This window comes from Papaver somniferum, chromosome 1, assembly GCF_003573695.1.
Source record: "Papaver somniferum cultivar HN1 chromosome 1, ASM357369v1, whole genome shotgun sequence".
NCBI classification, from domain to species: Eukaryota; Viridiplantae; Streptophyta; class Magnoliopsida; order Ranunculales; family Papaveraceae; genus Papaver; species Papaver somniferum.
In genome coordinates this window covers 34,116,623-34,139,992 of record NC_039358.1, presented here as the reverse complement: position 1 = coordinate 34,139,992, position 23,370 = coordinate 34,116,623, and the positions used below count along the sequence as shown (strand labels likewise).

The following is a 23,370-nucleotide window of genomic DNA, read 5'->3' as shown; positions in this document are numbered from 1 at the left end:
CCAGTACAATTATAGATAGCATGGTGCAACTTGATAGAAGTCGGACGTACACACAGGTTAATTTCAGTATAAATGCTTCCTGCCGGCTGCCCCCCTAGTAAATGTAGAAGTAGTTACTCAGCACTCGGCCTTAATTTACTGTAACAGGCTATTATACTTTCGTCTTGTTGATTGAATATAGTCCATACGTACTCACGACAGCATTAATTTCAGTAATTAATAGTCCATGGTAGGCAATTACCGAATGTGGAAGTCCACACATCCGCATTAATTTCCTTAAAAAGCTATATAAGCAGATATTCAATCTTGAAGATTTCTCCACACACAAGAAAACATTAGCTCAATGTCAATCTAATAAAAAATTGTTGCAACTTGTAAGAGCTTATAGCAATATAGCCAAGGTAACAGCGCTTATACATACATTTCGTCTTAGGTCATCGGCTATTCGTCTGAATGGAGTTTAATGGCAGCATTGTTGAGTTTCTTGAGAACAAGAGCATCCTTGTCACCGGTTCTACTGGCTTTCTGGGCAAGGGTATGTAACTACGTACCAGTCTTACGATACAGTTGATAATAAAAATGAACAACCGATCATATCCTACGTATGAGTATGTGGAGTTGATGTCAGATTTCATGTAGTAACCATTTTTTTTACTACTATAAAGAATCTTTATTTTCGGTCTGTCACAGATAATATGGACCAACATTTTCGAGGGTAGAATCTATCTCTGTATATTTGTAAAAAGTATGTTTTAAAAAATTAATTTGAAAACTTCAATTATTCAAGTCTTTCAAAATACCATCAGGAGAATTTAAGTGTTTCAAAACTATCAGGAGAAATTTGTCTATCGAAAAGCTCGTAATTACGCGTATGAAAATTACATTGTTAAAAGAGTACAAGATGCAAGGTTCTAACTAGTTGTTAGCTAATACTAACATATTATTTCGTGTATGTGTAGTTTTTGTGGAGAAGTTGCTCAGAGTCCAGCCGAATGTAAAGCATCTGTTTCTTTCCTTAAGAGCCCTAGATTCAGGGTCGGCATCTCAACGTCTGCATAGCGAGGTATACACCAAATATATATGGTAACGTTCAATTTGAAGACAAAATCCAACTTGAAAACCCTCGCGAATTACCAAATATATTAAGTAATTGGAAAATTAGGCCATATTTGGGAACTTTGACAACATAAAACTTAGTTAGGGAAGAATTTTCTCTAACTTGACTAGAGTTATCATAAGATGTATTAATAAAGATGTTGTTTGTCCTTCTATTGTATCCATCACAGGTTTATTATATATTATGTTTGTCTCACCATACTCTAACCCCATATTTTTACAAAATAGTCCTATATTAAGGAAAAAATTATATGGAGGAAAATATGAAAATATAAAAATTAATCAAAAATTAATAAAAAAAATGAAAAATTAAAATAACTACCTATATAACCGCCTAACCTAGGTAAGGATATTGGTATCCTAGCTATTTTGGAGAATACCATAACCTTACTTTTTTGGGTTCCTAAAATCAAGGAAGATTTAGTAGTTCCTGTTCAAGATTAGGATTGCAGTGAGACAAACATATTTTTATTGTATTTTCTTGATAACCCAACCTAGGATAGGAATTTCCAAGGGGCCAAACACGACCTTAGACAAGTAGGACCGTAGGCCGGGTTCAACCCATTACTGAACCACTCAGTGAAATTATTTTGATTTCTTTTTTTTTTTTTTTGACAAACTCAGAGGAGAATTTATTCAAGAAAGCAAAAAGAAAAACAGAAATAGAAAGGGGCGTAAACATAAACCTCCGTAAAAGAAAGGAAAGAAAAAAATACCAAAACAAAATAAAAAGTTACTGAAATCTGTAAGTAGGTAGGAAACTCCTGTCACTACCCATTGGCGCCGTAAGAAAATTCGATGAACCGTTCCACCATCGATAAGATCTTGCATTTGCTCCCAATTTGCCAACACATCTGCACAGGCATTTCCTTCTGGATGAAAAAATTCATCGGTAGAATGAATTTTTACTGACGAGTTTTAAACTAAAATCACCGATATTATCGTCCAATAACTTTACCACTGTAGAGTTAACTCAATTATTCAATATTTATTTTGATTTATGTTTAAAATATTGAATTCATTTTTATTTTATTTTTAATCCCGACTTTTGTTAAAATAAGTTTATCTTTATATTTTTTCCACTTTCATGAAAATTTATATAATACAAATTTCTTAAATTGTTTCAGAAAATCATTTTCTGTATTTTATAAAACAAAAAAAATGCTTCCTACTAATTTTGGATGGGAGCCGGCCCATTGAATCCCATCTCAAAATCTGTAAGAGCTTCTTTTTTTTTCTTTTTTTTTTTATAATTTGGCATAGGCCCGTCCTGCACCTGCCAGTATAGCCACCGAGCCAACTCTCCTGAATAAATTCGGCTCATTTCCCATAATAAAGTTATAAGTATTTTTTTATAAGACGAGCATTTCATGAAATATCCAAACTCTTGAGTAGAGACTCGATCCGCTGATCTCCTACTTGAGAGTCAGGCTTAAAAAAATAAAAGAAAAATTGTTTATTTACTCATATATCATTTAGATCTCTTTTATTCTTCAAAAAAAATCTTTTCAAAAAAAAAATGCTTCAAAAAAAAGATTAATTCTGTTTTTTCAAAATTCTCTGTTTAGAAAAGTTGTTTATCAAATTAAAAAAAAAATACATTATTTTATTTGAAAGTTTAGAAAAAAAAAGATTGTTTATTTTCTCATATCATTTAGTTCTGTTTTTACAAAATTTAAAATTTTCGACTAACAATGTTTTAAAAATCTTATCTAGGTCTTGGAGAAAGAGGTATTTAACGTGTTGAGAACAAAATATGGTACCGGATTCAACACCTTTATAGCTGAAAAGGTAACCCCAATCGCAGGGGATAATGCATTGGAAAACTTTGGATTAGCAGATGACTCTGATTTGTTAAATAAGTTGTTCAACGAAGTGGATATCGTTGCCAATTTTGCTGCATCTACCAAGTTTAGTGAGAGGTATGCCCCCATTATCATACCACATTTTTTCTTCTAATTTATCAGCAGAAAATGGACCACGTGTATCTTCCCATCCTTTCTTCTTGTTGTAGGTATGATGTAGCACTACAGGTAAATACCTTTGGAGCTAAGAACGTTTTGGATTTCGCAAAAAAGTGTGTGAAGCTAAAGATGCTAATTCACGTATCAACAGGTGGATTTCTGCTCTTTAACTAGGGAAGAAAATTTCATATTCAGAAGGTACATAGTCATCTTAGATTACACACTAACATTTTACAATGTTTAAACCGATGTTAGCTTATGTTTGTGGGGAGAAATCAGGAGTTATATCAGAGAAACCACTCAAAATGGGAGAAACGCTTAACCAAACCTCAGAAGTTTTAGACATTGAAGCAGAGATGAAACTCGTTCAAACCTGCTTAAAAGAACTCAATCCTGAGCGAGTCTCTAAACGCGAAGAAAAGGAAGTCATGGAAAAATTGGGAATCCAAAGGTTTGACTCTTTTCTAAGACTTCAATCTCCTCCAATAACTCCATGAGAATGTCTTAGACAATTATTTATTTTTAATATGTATGTTTGTGGTGGTGACAGAGCAAGAACATTTGGATGGCCAAATACATATGTGTTTACCAAGGCAATGGGAGAGATGTTAATTGGTGAAAATGGAGGAAATGTTCCAATTGTTATTATAAGGCCTACCATCATCACCAGCACTTACAAAGATCCGTTCCCTGGTTGGTCTGAGGGTGTTAGGTACGAATCTGGTCCCTTCCACTTTTGATGTACTGTATAAGACTCACACTCGAAATGATTAAGATCTCATTTACATGACCATTTAGGGCAGTCACTACAAAATGAAGTCTTCTAACTAGATGATTTGACCGTATTCTTATCTTTATTAGCCTCTGAATATTGTTTCACAATTACAGAACAATTGACACTTTTTTGGTTGCCGGAGCTGAAGGGAAGTTACCATGTTTTCTTGGAAATGAAGAGTCAATATTGGATGTGGTATTTAACCATTGTCAATTTCCTCTGTATACTTTTCTAGTTGGTTTTGAAAACACTGTATAACTTGAAGAAAAATAACTGTACAGGTACCAGGAGACATGGTGGCGAATGCAGTAATAGTGGCAATGGTGGTGAATGCAAACCATGAATCTTCAGATCCATTGATATACCAAGTGTGTTCTTCACAAACAAGCCCATTGAGTGCCATTAAATTGAGAGATTATTCCCATAGTTATCTCCTCAAGAATCCATTAACTCGTAAAGATGGAAAGCCTGTTAATTTTGTCATGCCTATTTGTCTCCCTACTATGGATAGTTTCCGGCGATACATCTTTCTCAAGTACATGTTACCTCTGAAGGTTCGTTCCTTACTTTTTATATTTACATAGAGCGGTAAAATTCTTCAGTGTTGAAACCACTTGAGGTAGAAAAAACTAAACTCCAATCTAATGTTTGATATTCATACCGATGTCTCCATCGGTTAAATAGGTTTTGCAGTTGGTGAATATATTATTGTGCCAGTATTTTAGAAACACTTGCGTGGTTATGAATAGGAAGATTAATCGAGTATTGCAGTTGGTTGAACTCCATGAGCCTTACATATTCTTCAAAGGAAAGTAAGTAACATTCACAAAATGTATTTGTTCATGTTGTATGACGAAATTTAGGATCATTTTGGGGTATATGTTATCTGCTAGTGCTCCGGATTTCTTTTAGGCTGATTTCTTGTGCACAGGTTTGATGATTTAAACACTGAAAGATTGCGGATGGCAATGAGTGCAAACAAAACCGAGGCAAATATATTTTATTTCGACCTGAAATGCATAAATTGGGATGATTACTTCATCAACATTCATATTCCGGCACTAGTTATTAGATATGTCATGAATTAGTTGGTGCACAATCCAAAGGGTCGTGCTAAATAGGAAGATCTAAATTCCTATTGACTGGAATTAATTCGTAAAGTGTGAACGAATGGGCTAATCAGACAGCTGATACTCCGATATAAAGTCTTTTGTTGCAAGTGATGATTTTAAGTAATGTTTTATGTTGTATGTGGTTATATATGAACTTGAAAACCAGATTGACGGTTTTCTCATATTTGGTTTGTCTATTAGTTACTGAATAAAGTCATGCAGCTTCGAAATGACCCAAAAGAACATCAAATGAATTTTTTGATTTCTATTTTGTTTATCAAAAATTCTTCACGAACCGCCCTAAAAAAACTACACAAAAAGGTCTCCTAAAATCTCTTTAATTGTCGGTGTTAAAGGGAGGTTACCATGTTTTCTTGAAAATACAGGGCCAATCTTGGATGTGCTAATTTTCTTTATTCTTTCCTAATTATAAGCACGGTTTTGAAAATACGGTGGAACTAAAAAATAAACATTTACGTTTCCTGAGACATGGTGGTGAATGCAATAATAGTGCCATAGTGGCAACGGTCGTGAATGCAAACCATCAAACTTCAGATCCATTTATATACCAAGTGTCTTCTTCACAAACAAGTCCATTAAATGCCATTAAATTGAAAGATCATTCCAACAGTTATCTCCTCAATAATCCATTGATTGGTAAAGATAGAAAGTTCGTTGAAAGATCATTCCAACAGTGTCTTCCTCAACAGTTATCTCCCTACTACGATACTGTTGGAGGTTCGTTGTTTTCATTCATATAACAAGAATGAATACATTCTTTTCAAGTATATCAAAGATGAAAACAATGTTGAAATAAATGTAACCAGTTTCATAGATGAAATATATATTTGAAACATGACATATGAAATAATATTTTTTCATTTGAATTCTTCTTATTCATTAAGATTAACATGTCCCAGAGGGGAGCAATTTGCACAGCCCATCATCATCATGAACACCTTTATTAGACATTGATCTTTACAAAGTTGTAGAATTTTGACCACTTCTGGTAAATCGTCATCGATGATATTGTTGATATGTGAATGATATATTCAATAGAAATTCCATAACGCAGAAACATCTAATTAGCTTACCATTAGCGATGAAATCAATTGAAGATAATTACTTACAACCCCTAGAATCACTTGATAGTGATAGCTTTATTCAATACAATGAATTATAAATAATATTTATAACCAAATCCTTCCATAGGTCTGAAGATTTCAGACCAAATCTGACAGATTTGGATTAACATCTAAAAAATTTATAAGAACTTAATTTCAGAGAAAAACAGTTATTTTCTGGAGAGAGGGGATAGAAAACAGGAGAAGAATAAGTGACTATACTACATCTCCTTTGGTTTAATAGGTTTTGCAGTTGATAAATAATGTGGCACTCTGCCAGTATTTTAGGAACACGTACAGGGTTATGATTGGGAAGATCATCTAAGTAATGCATTTGGTAGAAGTTCATGAGCCTTAGATCTAATCTTGTCTTATCTTACTATAATCTTACTATAGTAAAGAAATGCCCCCCTTTTTTGTTGGCCACAAAAAGACAAAATAGTCTAACCCTGAGATTACAAAATACTTATCTATAGTTATTTGAGAAAATGATGTAAATTTTTTTATTGTTACCGCATCTTTTAAATTGTGGATACGTAAGACCTTGTCACTATGGACACCTTCCTGCTGAAGGAAAAATATTTCCAACTTGCCGAGCATGTTTAAAGCTTTTATCATAGACAAATACGTAAACTATTATAGTCGTAGAAATAATAAAAATTCTTAATGGACTTTTCAACTTTATACATTGTGTATTGGAACTATACAAATGCATGTACTTGTATCTTTTACGTTTTGTATCGGGATAGATCGCTCTTTCTCTTCGCGATTTATTTACGTTTTATATCTTTTTTTGTATTTGTTTCATATTATGATGTACTTGTTTCTCTTTAAAACCATCATGTAAACGTTTCTTATGGAATGAAATCCTTGTGGTTTGATGAGCAAAATAAAATAAAATACAAATGCATGTACAAAACTCAATATTACCTTACAATTTATACACATTGAATTGCTTTAAAAAAAATAATCTTGGTATACCTATCCCGATTCTGCTACATGACCAGCTGCGTAACAGCTAGTTGACAGCTTTGCATACGTGGACAGTACATGTAGGTGAGAGGTAAACTTTTTAATTTTCCATGTAATCGAACTAAAAGAAGAAGAAAGAAGATTACCAAGGTGAAATGGATAGATATAAGATATTGAATCCACCCTGCAAACATCACATACATGTTTTACAGTGGATCATTGATCTCTATGAAACGTCTAAGGTCCTTAATTTCCAAACTATTTAGTATTTAAATCATAGAAATGGTTTGGTTATTTGAGAACTTGCTAATAACGTAATTCAATTACAGGTTGACGAAGCTTCTGAAACTTTATCTATTGATTCAACTTTAATATCGAACCAAACCAGCAAGATCGATAACCAGAGAAGCTTTAGTTTCAAAAGATAAATTTTTAATGACGAGATAATTAGTATAAATAAGAGGATGAATAAGGAAAATCTATTCAAAAGAACAAAATCAACAATAGTATATAGCCATATATAGGAATAAGGTGCCGGTACCTTCAGTTCCCAGGGAAGACATTAGAAAATTAACCAGTAGGTGGTGAGGAAAATGCGAACTTCAATTTTCGTTTCTATTTGATTGTTTGTCACAGGCTGGAGTAGCCACGTCATCAATCATGGATTTTAAAAGTCAGATTAGCCCTCCACGTCCGATATGCGGTCAACTAGCTGTTAGATTAAGCTGGTAATATAGCATTTTCGATACCTATCCATATTCTTAAACTCCATATATTAATAATTTTGTGAATTCCCAAGACTATTATTATGTGGAGCTTTTACTTAACCACTATATATGTACTTGAGGGTAAAAAGGTACATTAAACAATAATTTATATATTGTAGAAACGTCGTGTTTTTATAAAAAAAAAATTAGAAGAACTTAATATATTTTGAGATATACATCGGAATTTATTAAGATTTATATATTTGAGAAACTCTTTGAATTACGTATATAACCAGTACAGATAGGAATATTAAATTTCTATTCCAAATTTTTTTTTATCATTTTAATATTTTGTGTTCTTAAATGAGTTCAACGCAAACATATGCACATATGGTCTCATTACTATTTTTTAAAGGAACAATTTTACCAAAATATGTCTTCTATGTCAATTTTCTATGTTTGGACATGAGAAAAATTTAGAATGCGCGATTAGGGATATAAAAAACAATTGGGGATATAGGAAAAGGACAAAAACGGGATCCAAATATCAAATCAGGGTCACCCCTTATCTAAGTATTTTATGTAATTCCTAATCTACCCCTCACCAATCAGGATTAGTGATTAATAATAATTAGTAAAATTTTAAGATTTTTGATAAATGATTAGTGTGTGTTATTATTTGTGTTTGGGTGACTGAGGTGATAGTAGAAGGAGGGAAAGAAAATTTGAGAGGGAATTGTGAAAATAGAGGATGATTGTGAAGAGAGAATTGTTACGGCTGAATCTTTAGCTCAACTACAACAAGGAGCATATCTTGAATCTTCATCCAATGACAACAACTCACAATTGCAAGTTTTTGTGGAATCAACACCTTTGGAACATGAATTTTATGAGCATGAAGTGTTTCTTGAAGAACCAACCCAAGAGAGTAAACTAGCTCAACATATAAGCACTCCCAATACTCAGGTAAAATTTGATTTTTTTTTTCTTTGAATCCACCATTACTGCTGCTGTAAAAGCTCGGTACCGGCATGGTCAAAGTATGAATACCATCCCGGAACCACAAATACCGGCATAGTATTCATACTGCGACCATGTCGGAACCTTGATATCCCCCATTTTGAAACTAAAAGCGGCATAGTTTGCAACCAAAAAACTATGCCGGTACAGAAGTTACTTTTTATCTACCACGGAATATTCTATCGAATATGCTATCGGGATGGTTAAATTCTAAGGTTACCATGCCGGTACTGCATGAAAAACATACAGGAAGCAGTGTCTTCCGAAGCTAAATACCGTCATGTAAAATTAATTAACTACCACGCCCGAACTGTGTACCGGCGTTGTTCAATTTTAACGTTACCATGCCGGACCTACAAAAAAACATACAGGAAGGAGTGTTTTCCAAAGCTAAATACCGGCATGATATATTAAGTATGGGCCTCGCCGGAACCTCCTACCAGCGTGGTAGCTTAGACTACGAGCACACCGGAACCTGTAGTTCCGGCATTTCTTTCAAATATATTGTTAATGCCGGAAGCGTCTCAAAATTGGTCTTCAGTGCAGTTCGATTATGCCGGGACTGTGATCGAGCATGCCGGAACTTCATACCGGCATAGTATTAAATAATTATTTTTTTTGGAACTAATTTATTTTCTTTTCGTTCGATCCTTAGGTTGTGACATATATTAATCCAACAAATGCAAAACCGCTCGGTCGGGATACGTCGGAATACTATGAAATTCCTCCGGTATGTTACCAAAGATTTCTTTTCACCTAGTATCTTGAATATTACCGATGGATTGCTTGTAATGAACCTTATAATCTCCCATCGTTGTCCCTATGTAGGGAATAAAAGATCCAAAGGAAGCAATTGCTTGGGCTAAAGAGACTGCTCTTAAGAACATGTGTGTGTTGGTGAGGAATACCCAAGGTTCAAAAAACCGTTTTGAGATGGTTTGCGAGAGAAGTGGGCAATACAAGGAGAAGAATAGCCACAAGAGAAAGGATTATATACATCCAAAGAAGACTAATAGGGTATACAAGACTTATACGAGGAAGGATAATTGCCCCTTTAAGCTTGTATTCCGTTTAAATGACAAGAACAATGAATGGGATTGCGAGGTTTCGTTCGACCGTTATAACCACCGGGATCCGAAAGATTTTGTTGGTCACTCCCTAGTTGCGAAGCTAAAACCTCATGAAATGGAGGATGTAAAGAGATTGACCAAAGCATTTATCAAACCGAGACAAATTCTCAGAGGCTTCAAGAAAAAAGATAAGACGAACGTGTCTTCTCTAAGTACAATTTATAGCGCACAAGCAAGTATTAGAAGGGTGGAATGGGAAGGGAGGAGCGTTAGCAATAATTTGAGAAGATAGTTTGGGATTACAACTACACACGTATCATTAAAAGAGGGCCGGACAACAAGCTTCTTCAAATATTCATTTCGCATCCTTTGATTTCACAATTGGCTCATACATGTTGTGGTGTTCTTATGATGGATTGCACCTACAAGACAAACAAATACAATATGTTGTTGTTGAAAATCGTGGGGCACACATCGGACAAAGTAGCATTCACATTGGCTAGGTGTTTAATGGAAAACAAGAGGGACTATAATTATCATTGGGCATTACGTCAATTGAAAAGATTCTTCCGGAAAAATCAACTTCCGAGGGTCATCATAACCGATCAAGATGATGCATTAATGAATGCAATATCCGACGTCTTCCCGGATGCACAAAATTTCCTATGCACATACCATATATGTAATAATGTGATAAAAACTTGTCATGCCTTGTTTGAACCCACAAATGAGGATATTAAGAAGAGAATGATTGTTCAACTAGAGGAAGATGTTCGCAATAACAAACTATCACCCGAAGAAGAAGAAGATGTGAGAGGCAAGATCAAAGAGCGAGTGGACAAAGAACATGAGGAAAATCATAAAAAGTGTTTGGAATTTTTAAGAAATTGGACTAGTCCAAAACCTGGATTTTAGGACACTTGGGCCGTGGGAAAATCGACGGATCCAACAAGTAGTTATATGTTTTACAGTTGGGTTTCGTTGGATTTGTTATAGTGAAAACTACAGGGAGACCCATTTTACAGATTCTTCCCACTATGAAACCCACGCTCAGAAATTCTCAGGCGCGCGCCCATTTTCTAGGGTAAAATATCTCTCACACCCAGAATTTCTAAAATTAGGTTTCGGTCTTTTATGTTCTTCTAACCTTCAATCTCTCGTATCCCATTATCCCTGCGCCTCCCCCTTCCTCTCCTCTGAACTATTTCTTCTGACTTCGTCTGGTAATGGTGGTGGTGGTAATGGAGATTGGGTGGTAGCGATTGAGATTGAGGATTAAAAGATGAAGAATCGGATGGGAAAATCATTACGGTGGTGTCTTGATTGGGTCTGAATTTTTAGAACAAATCAATTAGGTGAAGAAAGGTGTTGCGTTGATGCTATGGAATTGAATCATGGGTTATTGATTGTCTGAATCATGGGTTTTAGTGTGAATCTGTATTTTGAAGTTTGGTCAAGGAAGTGGAGATTTATATTGGCTGAATTGGTTAGTCGTTTAGTTATGGTCTTAAATTGGGATTCGCTGGTATTAGCTCCGTGAGCGTTACAACTAATTGAATAAGAAATTTGAATGTGCTGGTTCAATTGGTTTCACCTATGGCCAGCAAAATTGGTGAAATTAATTATGCTAAACAAGGGAGTTTTCACGGGTTTTGACAGTGGAATGTATCAAGTCCATACAAGATGTAGTCGTAATTGGAGGTTTAGGGGGAACTTTTTAGACAATAAGAGAAGAAGATTGTTGTTGTGATGATTTTGATGAGTCTATATATTTCGATTGTTGTTGGAATTGATGTGCAGTTCCTCTCCATTGTCAGTGACGTACATCAAGTGTTCGAGAAAAAGCATGACCGACCAGTTATTGAAGAATGGGGTCAGCAATAACACAAGGTAAGGCCGTAGGAACACTATGCAAAGTACGTATATTGAAGAATGGTTTATTGGCTTGTGTTCTCATGACATAATTATGTTTTCTAAAATGAAACCAACCAATCATTATGTTGTGTATGTTGATTAAACGGGATGGAAGAGGCCCCATTACATAACATGTTTGTTTAATTCTTTATTTGCTTACTGAATGTTATAATTGTTCATATGGATAAAATGTTGCTTATGTTTAAATCTTGTATGAACGTACTTAGAATTTGGATTAAAGGGAGTTTTGATTAATTTGATTGAATTGGTTAGTCGGTTAGTTATGGTCTTAATGCTGGAAGATGTTAGGAAGGAAGTTGAAATGTTGTTAACAGTGGATGGATATCGACAAAAAGTTGTGTTGCAGGTGTTATGCATCTAAAAAAATATGTTGCATAATTTGTTATGCAGTCCCGAAAATGGTTGCATAACACGTAATGCAGCTATTATTGTAGGTGGATGACAAGTTATGCAACCTTTTTTTTTGCATAACTTGTTATGCAGTACAGAGAATGGTTGCATAACACGTTATGCAACTACTTTTTGTTAGTATTGAAACCAACAAAAAAAAAAGGTTGCATAACACGTTATGCACTTATAATAATATATGCATAACATGTTATGCATTCGAGAAAATGGATGCATAACCTGTTATGCATCCGAAAATATGATTGTATAATGCGTTAGGCATCGAGAAAATTGTTGCACAATCTTTTATACATCGAGAAAACAGATGCATAACCTGATATGCATCCGTAAATATGGATGCATACTGCATTATGCATCAATCTTTTTTATGTACGCACTAAAATCAACCAAAACAATGGTTAGATAACTTGTTATAGATGCATAACTTTGTTATCCAAATGCATAATTTGTTATGCAGTGGAGAAAATGGTTGCATAATTCGTTATGCGTTTGCAGAATGTGTTATGCATCTTTTTTTGTGGCTGCATAATGTTTATGTATCAAGTTTTCGAAAATTTTGCATAAAATGATGATCACCTCCGTTTTTTTCGTGAAAAACAAAAATTTTATGTTCTTGTTTGTACTCGTTGCGTAGCTCTCTTAAAAAGATTTCCAACGATATAAAATTTGTAAAATTCCAAGGCGCAAATTTTTAGAAATGTTATATCCAAGTTACGTTGCCAATTATACCCCCGATGCATAACCTGTCATGCGGATGCATAATCCGTCATGCATATATTTTTAATGATTTCAAATAATTATGGGTGTCACGGAAATAATTATGGGTGTCATGGTACCTAAAATTAATTGTGGGCTTGACAATGAGAATATTATTTTTTTTGGGGTCTCCCCCTATTTTCCCTTTATTATATAACACTACGAATTTGTTGTTCTTTTTGGTATCTGTTTGCACCCACTAGCTTAAAGTTCCACCCTACCGGATAAAATAATAACCGTTAGGTGACAGTACTCCTACGGCTTTAAACTAGATCCAGAAAATTCTCGAAACTGAAAAACACACGGAGAAAACAAAGTCTCCCATATTCTCCTCCGTGTTTATCGAAATACGTCGCGGCTACAATGTGGTCAGGTCACATACATTTTATACGTGGTCCCTCTTTGTTTTCTGACACCTATTTAACTAAAAAACCTGCCCCTCTAAATTCCCGTGACTGCTCCATTTTCATTTTTTAAGAAATTGAAAAAAGAAAAAAAAAATAAACTGTTAGGTAATAAAACAGTTTTTCAAAAAATTTCCTACTTTATCAACCGTGGGGCCACATACTTGAAGTATGTGACCCGACCACATCGTCGCCGCACCTATCAAAATATAACTTCCCCATTAACTTTCCTCATTCAGTTCTTTCGAAAAAAAATTCTTCGGTTCCATCCTTAAACTCGATCAATTTCATCACAAAATCACTCCAAATTTCGTCAGAATCCCTAATTTTTAAATAAACTGAATCCAAATTCAAATATAACTCATAAAAGGTAAGATCTGTCTGTACATCTCTATCTTCTAATTTGAATAAAGAGATGCAAAAATTTAGTTTGAAATGGTGAAAGTGATGGTGGGTTGATGCACGATCCTAGAGAAGATTCAATCAACAAAAGAAGAAGAGAATCATCATCAATATTTTAAGAAACTGAGAGTGGAGGACAGACATAGACGCGAATCGACCAGTAAAAATTCTTTTGATTATATCTTGATTTTTTCTTTATGAAATACTGATTCAATTTTTAATTTTATAAAATTATACAGTTATCGTTTCTCTATGAATTTTTACTTCTTTTTAGTGATTCGAACTTGGGTTTTTTCGTAGGATTCTGGTTTAGCATTGTTTATGGTTGAACACTCATAAACAATGAATCCCAAGATTCCCAACTACACATTGGAGCATCCAAATTTCGTAGTACGTTTGGGTAACATTTATCTATGATCAAATCATGGCTTGGCTACTGCAAACTATAATCTGAACTGAATCATGTTCCACTCTGGATTTTGCTTTTTTTTGGGTTGTTTTATGTCACTCTAGTTAAAATATTCTTTGTCCCTGCAGGTTGAAGGACAAGTGAGAGCTCAGCAAGATATATGAGCAACATGCCAGAATTGGGTAGCATTCATAAGAGCTATTGATGATGTTGTAAGAGAATATGAAAGAATGAAGGTAATATCAGATTTTAACTTCTTACTAATATTGTGTTGTAGGCTTAATAACTAGGTGTATCTGTTATCTGCGATTTATTTATCGAAATCGGAATATTACAATTAAAATTGCCATGAACACTTCATTTGTATAGGTTGTTTACTGTTGCTGACAACGATGATATCCCATATGGATTTTCAAATTATTAATGGTGTTAAGGTAAGGTACTATGTTTGGGTGTATAAATGTTCTTGGGATTAAGAGTCATGCTGGTGCTTATTGATAAAACAGAATGGTTAGGTTTATATTTGCAATGTACTGAATATATGCTTATCCCTTTGCATTTCCAAAAGTAATTTTTCAGCAGACCTTCTTGGTAGAAGTGCTCCGCAGTGCTGACTGCTTATCATTGAATAGTTTCTCTGACTGTTGCAAGCTAAGGAAAGCTACCTAATGCTGATGATTTAGGATGTATATTCTAGAGAAGAAAGAAAAGCTTCATGATTTCGATCTTCATGAGTAATGTGGATTTTGTTTTTCTGGCTTATTTATGTGTTATTCGAGTTAAATCTACTTTGCTGGTGTTGGTTGAAGTATTTATGAAAGCTCAACAAGATATAAAATATGCAATGAGAGAATTAGGTCTAGAATTTGTAAGAGTTACTGATGATGCAAAGATGGTTGTTATCTGAGAATATTAAAGAATCAACGTAATATCAACCGTTGGAATCTTACTGGTACTGGGCTATATGCACACGAAATGGGTCTGCACTGTTACGAGTAAAAGTGCAATGAACATTTTGTTTATGTATGTTGTTTAATGTTGCTAACAGTGATAGGCACAGTAACAAGATGTGTTACTACTTCCTTACTTGGGTCTTATTAATTTACAGGTACAGTCACACCAAACTCTTTATTCCAAGAAGTTCGATATTGAAAAGTCCATTTATAAGCCAGTGTCTTTTTTCTTGGTGATAGGATGTCGTATTCAAGGTAATAAAATCTTAATAAGCTAGACATTATGCTTGTCAGGAAACTAAGTCTTATAGTGGTTGAGAAATCTCCTTAGCCATGCTTCAAAAAGGTAGTCCCTTTAATGAAGTGGATAAATATATTGTGTATGATACTTCTCTTTTTATGTGAATTTTATGCTTATTGCTCAAATTGTTGAACCTGTTTTGGTCTCTGTTGGTTGTATGTCTTGATAACACTCTGTCGTTTTACGCATGTTTAGATACATCCATCAGGTTCTCTTCCAGAGGGCCGGTACCTTACCGTTTGATGTGGATTAGATTTACCCAATATTTACTGACATATGTATGTTAATCATGTAGTGGCTTACAGTAGTGGATCTTGTCTTTTTGAAAGGCCGACATCCTTCACCGAAGGTAAGGTACTCTCTGGAAGAGAAGGTTTATCTCTTATTTGGTTACGGTCAATTCTTCAAAAGGTTCATCTCCTGTTGAAGGTATATCATCTAATGAAGGAGCTCGGGCACCTGGAAGATAAAAAAAAAAATTTCCCTTGTCGTGTGAACATAAAGTAGCTTCTGTTGTAGATTTTGAGATGTTATGTTTCTCGGTTTGTAATTTTTCTATTGAAACATTCGTTGTATAATTGAATTTATGTTAAGTTTAATGAAATATTTTGATTTTTTTTACTACTCATATGGCTTGCTTGTCTCAAGGGTTAATATTCTGAAGATAATAAAATTTTAAGAAATCTGACTTAGCTGAATTATATTTGGCTGAATCCGCTGATTCTTAAAACCTATTTTTCCACAAACAGAGTCGGTTGTTATTTTCGGACAAACCAAATGCGATGTAAATTTTTAACAAGAAGAGTTCGTCTTATAATAAATAGTACACCAAAAATATGATAGACTTTAGGACGGGCTGTATTTGTCATATATGACTGTTTTCGACAGATTCTGACTGTCCTAAATTCTCCATTTTGGAATGGTCACTTACTGAGGATATGTATGAAAAGAGATTGGACAAGTTTATTGCCGATTGGAATGAAGTTTACCCGACTGTCATCTGGTATCGTCGGACTCAATGGTTGGATAAGTTCAAGGAAAAATTTGTGCGTGCATGGACAAACCGGTATAGACACTACGGGAATGAAGCAACTAGTATAGCGTAGGCCGCTCATGGGAGATTTAAAGATCTAATCCGATCTGTCCAAGGAAACGTGGTTACGGTCACCGAGGCAATGGAGCAATACTTTAAGAGTGACATCGATAGGATCAAGAAGGATTTTGAGAAAAACTCAATGGAAAGGATGACTTCATATTTACCATATGTTAAGTTGATCCAAGGAATAGAGTTCAACGTCTCTCAATGGGAAATAAAATATATCATGAGACAAATGATATGGGAGATACACTACGGCAAACCGGGTGAATTGTGTATTTGTCTCGACATGTCTTCGTTGGGGCTTCCGTGTCGTCATATGCTTGTGAAATATGAAGAAGTGATACCTATTGAGGTTATCGATCCGTTTTGGAAGCAACTATCTTTCGACCCTCCCCCTACGGAAGATCCCGGACAATCACCTTGGGATACGAAAGAAGCAAAGGAATTCTATGAAGTTTACTCACGTTGCAACTCGGTTAGCCGGCAAGTCTTGTTGAGCCAACTAAGGCTAATTACACGCCCATGGACATCACAAAGTGAAGAGCCAACAAAGGGAGATCCTCCCGGTAGACCACAAACCAAAATAGCAAGGAGAAAACAAATGAAAGAATTGAAAAAAATGAGTCAACGTGAAAATGAACTCAAGGCAAGTAAGAAACGAGATCTAACGGATGTGAGATTTCAGAAGCAAGGTTCGCGGAAGCGTCGGTTCCAAACAAAAGGGGTAGGCCGAGAAAGGAACCGCTATCAAGTTAACAAAAAACAACGGATTTCGTATCCACACCAAAAACCGATAAATCGGAGGTTCCAAAGAAAAGGGGTAGACCGAAGAAGGTACCCACATCGATCGAACAAGAACAACAACATGAAAATTCCGAAGCCCCACACATAGTCGTTGTAGCGGAGGTTCCAAAGAAAAGGGGTAGGCCACCAAAGGTACCAATACATCAAGATACCAAGAACAACAAGGTGAGCATTCCAAAGCCACACCCATAGTCGATGTAGCGGAGGTTCCAAGGAAAATGGGTAGGCCTCCAAAGGTACAAACATCAAGCTACCAAGAACAACAAGGTGACGAGGCGGGGGTGCCAAACAGAAAGGGAAGTCCGAATAAGGAACCTACATCGAGTCAAGTAAATCAAGGTGAAAATTCTGAAGCCGCCCCAAAAATAAGTGATAGCAAAGGTAGGCGACCCATATCTAGTCAACAACCACGCGATGGTGAGAACTCCGTAGGCACGACCAAAGTTGATGTAGTTTCGGTTCCAAGGCGAAGGGGTAGGCCAAGGAAGTACGGACTCCCAACACATACTGAAGACATTGAAAATGTAGAGATTGATGAGGATGGAATGGATATAATTAAGCTAAAAGTTGGTAATATGAAGATGTTTAAGGATTCCAAAACAGGTAGGACTTATAGACATTACCATACCAAGATAGAGTCTTACGTAGACCAACTTCCCGAGACTATTCGCGAGTTTATTGTGTATACAGATGATGTCGATGGATATGGAAATTGTGGCTATCATACCGTGACCGAACGATTAGGAATCTTCGATACGGAGGTTAGTAGAGAAATGACACCATGCCGATATGCTAGAAAGAGGATGGCCGAACAACTTGTGAAAAAGAGGAGCTTTTATGAGCAATTGGTTGGTCAAGGAGAGGGGTTTCATAATATGTATGCTCAAGTGTTAGGACCCGAGCAGGAGATGAAGTTTCTTCCTTCTGAATATTGGATGAAAATTCCGCTTTGTGGGAATCTAATAGCGGATACATTTAATTGTGTTGTTCATTATTTTACCCCCACCGTATAAGTAACATTTACACCAAAGTGGCAAAAATGGGAAGGATCCCTTAAGAAGAGAAGAGTTGTTTTGGCGTTCGTGAACTAAGCCCACACCTATGCCAGTGCAATGTATAAGAAAAAATACGAATGACAAAATAATTGGAAACTAACAAAATTAATGACAATGATGACAAAATAATTATTTCACTGTACCTGAATTAAAGTGAAAGAACTATTAAATTGATGGGCGTTCGCCTTAGAAGCTCTACGCATTTCTGCCAAAAAATGTGCCAGGAAAGAAGTGCCCCATGAATACTCATGGACCCTATCCAAAGGATCCAAGTATTGTAGATAGTTCATATGCACCATGTTACCATTAGCGTCGGGGAATATAACGGAGCCCAAGGTGAACAGCAGATAAGCAGCGGCAGTTTGCCGAACTTGTTCGGGATTCGATTCCCTGCCCTCCATATTCCCAAACAATCGAACGAGATTGACAAATGTGATAGTCTTTGTCCGGGTACGGTCTGTCTTATACATATTTGCCATAGTCGTTTCCTTGTCCCACCCAAACAACTTTTTAGTCAGCTCATAGATCTTGTCCCATCCTAGCTCCTTACAGTCATCTCCTTCCTTGACGGCTTTCCCAAGGACCTCTAAACCTAGTATTCTTTGGACATCTTCAAGGACAATGGTCATATCGCCAAAATAAAAATGCATGGTATCAGTTTAACCGAAAAATCTCTCCATAAAGCAGTTCGTCGTGACTGGATCAGTGGCCACATAATTTTCTACCGCGGAATACAACCCAGATGCTCTGACTATTTCTCGAACAGCGGGACATTCACCCTCCAAAAGCCATACATCACTTGATTGATGGCGGCAAACACGGAAGGCTTTCTTGTGGTCCTATAAAAACATACCGAACTGAATTAAATTCACTTGATCACATATAAATAATATAATAACAAGATGCAAACGTATTACATAAGTTTGAAAGATCCAACGAGCCCAAGAGTGCTTGTAGCCAAATAAGAGTTGCGGGCTTGTAGGTTGACCCCACTGTTTGCCATCTTCGCGGTTTGGAATCATGTCATATCTATTAGGGAGGTGGGTTGGGGGTTTCTTTTCCTTTTTCTTAGAGACTTCAAATCTGAAGTCAAGTTGTCCTAAGCCACCTGCTTGTGAGGATGAGCCACCTACTCCGGCGGGTTCATGCCATTTTTTCCGCTCACCATCATCATCACTGTTGGTTGTGTCACTTATAGGTTGGTCCCGAATGACGATCTTAGGACGATCCGGATCAAAACGACTACATCGGGAAGACTTAGGTTTTACTTCTACAACAACTTTTCCCTTTCCTTTGTTCATTTGTCCTGCTTTAGACCTACGTTCTAATATGTAAACTGAGTTATATAATGGAAGCCGGCATAAATATTAAACATACCATCAGTGCCGGCGTACTAAATAATTAAACTCAATGTCGGTTTTTTTGAATTTTATACAAAGAATTCTTAACAAATCAAGGGAACGAAAATCGGCATGGTTGGTATACATATGGACACTGCCGGCAGCGATGCCGGTGTGGACAAATAGAGTTATTCAATGCCAGAAATGGGGGAATTTTGTACAAAGTTTTAAACATGAGAGGCAAATAAGGACGACATGGCATTGATCAAATATACAAAGTCGGCACAAGAAACCGGCATAGTATTCAATTAAGGAAGAAGCCGGCAGGTTCATGCAATAAAATAGGGATACAACACATACAATCCGGCATAATTTTCAAATTGAATTCTACCGCGAATCAAACATGTAACTGAATTTAAATTGACTAAATTACAATTTCAAAATTTTCTTTTACTGTGGTAGAAATACTAAACAAGCAAGTATGGGATAAACCATAATAATACTTCAATTCAACATAGACATCACTTACCGCATCAAATTTGTTACTTCCGCCTCACCAAACAGACTCTTCAGGAACTTGTTGCTCTTTTGATTTTGATTTACCACCATCATCAACAGATTCTTCAGGATTGGGAATTGGTTTTTCACGAGGTTTGCGATGACCCATTGTCTTTGGTATAGAAGATGAAACAAAAAGGGAGATCGAATACAAATAGAAATTGAATACTTTCCTTTCTATAACCGTCACTTAAATAGAATTAAGGAGTTTGTAACTGACGCATAAATGGTATTAAGGGATTTGTAACCGTCAAATTAGTAGGATGAAGGAGTTTGTGACCGTCACATAAGTGGAATTAAGGAGTTTGTAACTGCCACATAAATTGAGTTTGTAACAGTCATAATTCCGTCATGGAAATATGGTACGATTCTATGCCGACATTCTGACAATAAGTTTAAATTGTGTTTACAATACCGGCACTAGTAACGGTATAATATTTGGTTCTTTTTCAATGCCGGCACTGGAAAAAAAACTTAAGGAAAAAAACAACATTAACCACATAATCTTAAGGAAATAAATAATACTCTTAAAAACATTAACCCAAACTGGCCCTCATACTAATCTTAAGGAAATAAACTTAAAAACATTAACCGCATAAACAACGTTACACATGAAATGAAAGATCTTAAGCTAATTGCAACTAACATTATTTCTTGTAACGAGATTTAACAAACAAAGCGGCTTCAAAATGCCTAAAAGGATCTTTTCTCCACTTGGTATATGCGCCATGAGCTTGCCACCTATTCCCTCTGTATCTTGTGAGAAACTCGTTGTATTGCCACATAATTTTATGAGGGAAATTGTCGGATTCGCTACAAACTCATCCCCGTAATCCATTTTGTGTTTCTTGAACTTACCGTCCTCAAACCTCGACATATAAGGACCATCCGTAACAAGACCCCAAAAAATGTTTAAAGGGCGGTGATCTTCCGGCAAATCCAATAATATGAAGAAATTTTTAATCCATTCGGTTTCTTCCTCAACATCCGCTTCTATCTTCGCTTGTTTTACACGTTCGATTATCTCTTTAGTTTCTTTGTGATATTTTGCTTCTATTGCTGCCTCTTCTTCTTCTCTTTTCCTTCTAAGTATCTCTTCTTCCATTGCGGCAATTGACTTGGTGGTTCGCTCCTTCCTTGTAGGTTTTTCTAGTATAATGGCAATTGAGTTGGTGGTGTATGATGATTAATTTCCTATCAGAGTGGATAATTTGTTCTTCTTAAGTTTTTCTTTTTCCATGGAAATGATGAAATCGGTAGTTGGTGATTGATTTGCCATCAGAGATATGTGCTGGAGCTCACCTTTTTTTTTTTTTTGAGGTATCAAGTGCAATGGGTGTGTCCATTCCTTTAAATAGATGATGACACAACGAATCTTTTCCACTTTATCATTCCGGCATTTTCAGTAACTTAGATCCCACGCTGGAAATGCTCTTTACTGGTTTATGTTTAAAAAATAGCCGTTATGCATTGAATGTTCAATTCCGACGTTGTAAGGAGGAAATTCGACCATGCCGGTAGTTGGTGTCAGCACTCTTATGTATATACTTTCACTGCCGGAATATGGTTTATTGTACACAGAATTTTGGCACTAAATTCCGGCATAGGATGATATATAGTATCTATGCCGGAATCCTGACGGTATTGAATTATGTTAACAAAGTAAGTCGGAACTATAATTTATTTCAAATGTAATCCTTGTCGCTGGAAGCACGAATGCACTTAGCACGTGCATCAAGCCTTTAAACCACTTGGTGACCCAAGTGGACGAGTTATAGTCTCGTGAGTGTTTACATAGAGATGTACCCACAACCAAAAACTACCCTAAAAACCTAACCAAATACCACTAAACCTATCAATCTTCTTAGGAAGAATCCGTCTCTGATTCACCCAGTTGGTGGTACTCCGTGAATTTGCTTACAATGTGGTTCACGTTGGCATCAAACATGAATGCTTCCCCCTTTTCCTGTAAGTACCGCGTTTTCACGGCTTCATGCTACAAAAACAACACAAAAACTTAGTTTGTTACATAAAAATTGAAAAAGAGTGGACTATGTCGAATTAATCATAAAGATACTTACAAGTTGTTGAGGGGACAATCTATTGCGGGTAGTGTGCTCGATCTGGTGTTTCATTTTTAGATACTCAACCACCGCATTTAGGATTATGTCGTGTCGTTGCTCGATTTGTTGAGCAGTTCTTCCTTTCGGGTTACCGTAATCGTGAATAAATTTGTTAAAAATCTTCAACCACATGGAATCCCGCGTGCTGTTATCTATAGTTGAAGGACGAGCTTCGGCATACCATGCTTGGGTGATTGCTAAATCTTCCTCGGAGTCGAACGATGCCATTTATTATATGTGGGAGTAGGTTTTATATATAAGTTTAGGGTGTAGGGTTTCCTAAGTTATTTATCGATGACTATTCTAGGGTTTAGGTTTTCCTAAGTCAAGAGTCTCAAGCATATATATAAGAACACACGAGTTTTGGGCAATTATGTCAAGTATTAGCTCTCTTTATATAGAGAAAAACCTCAACGACTAGTTTTTTTTTAAATCACCCAGAGTGCGGGCATTGAATTTCATTTGACATAAGATGTCGGCACCGAGTTCCGATACGGGTTACCGTTAGATGTTTATGTCGGTACAGGTGAATTTCTTCACATAGATTGGGCCAAATATGCAATCATAACCGGCATAAATTAATAACAAAGTTCAACGCCGGTATGAGCTACCGCCATCGTAAGTATTCCTGCGACCATGCCGGTATCGGTGAATTTCTTCATAGAGATTGGGCCAAATATGCAATAATCACCGTCATGGTTTAATAACAGAGTTCAACGCCGGTACTAGGTACAGGCATCGCAAGTATTCCTGAGACCATGCCGGCACTTGTGAATTTCAAAAAAAAAAAAAACCCGCTAGTTTTTTGAAAAATATGACCGTTGGAGCTTCATTTGCATGTAATACCCCCCCCCCCCCCCCCCCCATTCCTTTGGAAAAATCTACACAAGGTACCCACCAAATAACAAAAATCCTTCTATCAAGAAAGCAAACCTCAAAAAATAGATCAATCAAGCACGGTTC

At 36.0% G+C, this 23,370-nt stretch overlaps 3 protein-coding genes across 11 annotated transcripts; 2 read left to right on the top strand and 1 right to left on the bottom strand.

Annotated features, from left to right (window-relative positions):
- The first annotated feature begins 340 nt into the window (after positions 1-340).
- Positions 341-5,200, top strand: LOC113327514 (fatty acyl-CoA reductase 3-like). The gene is made up of 10 exons (XM_026574703.1): positions 341-535; positions 960-1,063; positions 2,833-3,038; positions 3,131-3,231; positions 3,336-3,531; positions 3,631-3,792; positions 3,969-4,050; positions 4,137-4,409; positions 4,540-4,667; positions 4,787-5,200. Exons 1-10 carry the CDS (start codon positions 454-456, stop codon positions 4,941-4,943), a joined length of 1,491 nt encoding a protein of 496 aa, XP_026430488.1. The 5' UTR covers positions 341-453; the 3' UTR covers positions 4,944-5,200.
- An 8,376-nt stretch (positions 5,201-13,576) lies between these two features.
- Positions 13,577-16,052, top strand: LOC113282858. 9 transcript variants are annotated; one of them, XR_003327228.1, is made up of 6 exons: positions 13,577-13,925; positions 14,066-14,155; positions 14,303-14,410; positions 14,544-14,608; positions 15,724-15,777; positions 15,858-16,052. XR_003327228.1 is itself a non-coding variant. In XM_026531966.1 (3 exons), exons 1-3 carry the CDS (start codon positions 14,567-14,569, stop codon positions 15,933-15,935), a joined length of 354 nt encoding a protein of 117 aa, XP_026387751.1. In that variant the 5' UTR covers positions 14,418-14,566; the 3' UTR covers positions 15,936-16,052. The 9 variants fall into 9 exon arrangements, 1 of the variants encoding a protein (XP_026387751.1); XR_003327220.1 differs by having other exon boundaries at positions 14,544-15,382; XR_003327225.1 differs by having other exon boundaries at positions 15,724-16,052.
- Positions 16,053-18,520: 2,468 nt separating this feature from the next.
- On the bottom strand, positions 18,521-19,015 carry LOC113282221 (protein MAIN-LIKE 1-like). Its single transcript, XM_026531232.1, has one exon. It carries the CDS (start codon positions 19,013-19,015, stop codon positions 18,521-18,523), a length of 495 nt encoding a protein of 164 aa, XP_026387017.1.
- Positions 19,016-23,370: the final 4,355 nt, after the last annotated feature.

Excerpts from the sequence above, each read along its gene's own strand:
- LOC113327514 (XM_026574703.1), top strand. The coding sequence starts at position 454 with ATGGAGTTTAATGGCAGCATTGTTGAGTTTCTTGAGAACAAGAGCATC. Across the intron at positions 536-959 it reads TACTGGCTTTCTGGGCAAGG|TTTTTGTGGAGAAGTTGCTC; the intron begins GTATGTAACTAC and ends GTGTATGTGTAG. Across the intron at positions 3,039-3,130 it reads TCTACCAAGTTTAGTGAGAG|GTATGATGTAGCACTACAGG; the intron begins GTATGCCCCCAT and ends TTCTTGTTGTAG.
- LOC113282858 (XM_026531966.1), top strand. The coding sequence starts at position 14,567 with ATGATATCCCATATGGATTTTCAAATTATTAATGGTGTTAAG. Across the intron at positions 14,609-15,282 it reads AAATTATTAATGGTGTTAAG|GTACAGTCACACCAAACTCT; the intron begins GTAAGGTACTAT and ends ATTAATTTACAG. Across the intron at positions 15,383-15,723 it reads GATAGGATGTCGTATTCAAG|TGGCTTACAGTAGTGGATCT; the intron begins GTAATAAAATCT and ends TTAATCATGTAG.
- LOC113282221 (XM_026531232.1), bottom strand. The coding sequence starts at position 19,015 with ATGACCATTGTCCTTGAAGATGTCCAAAGAATACTAGGTTTAGAGGTC.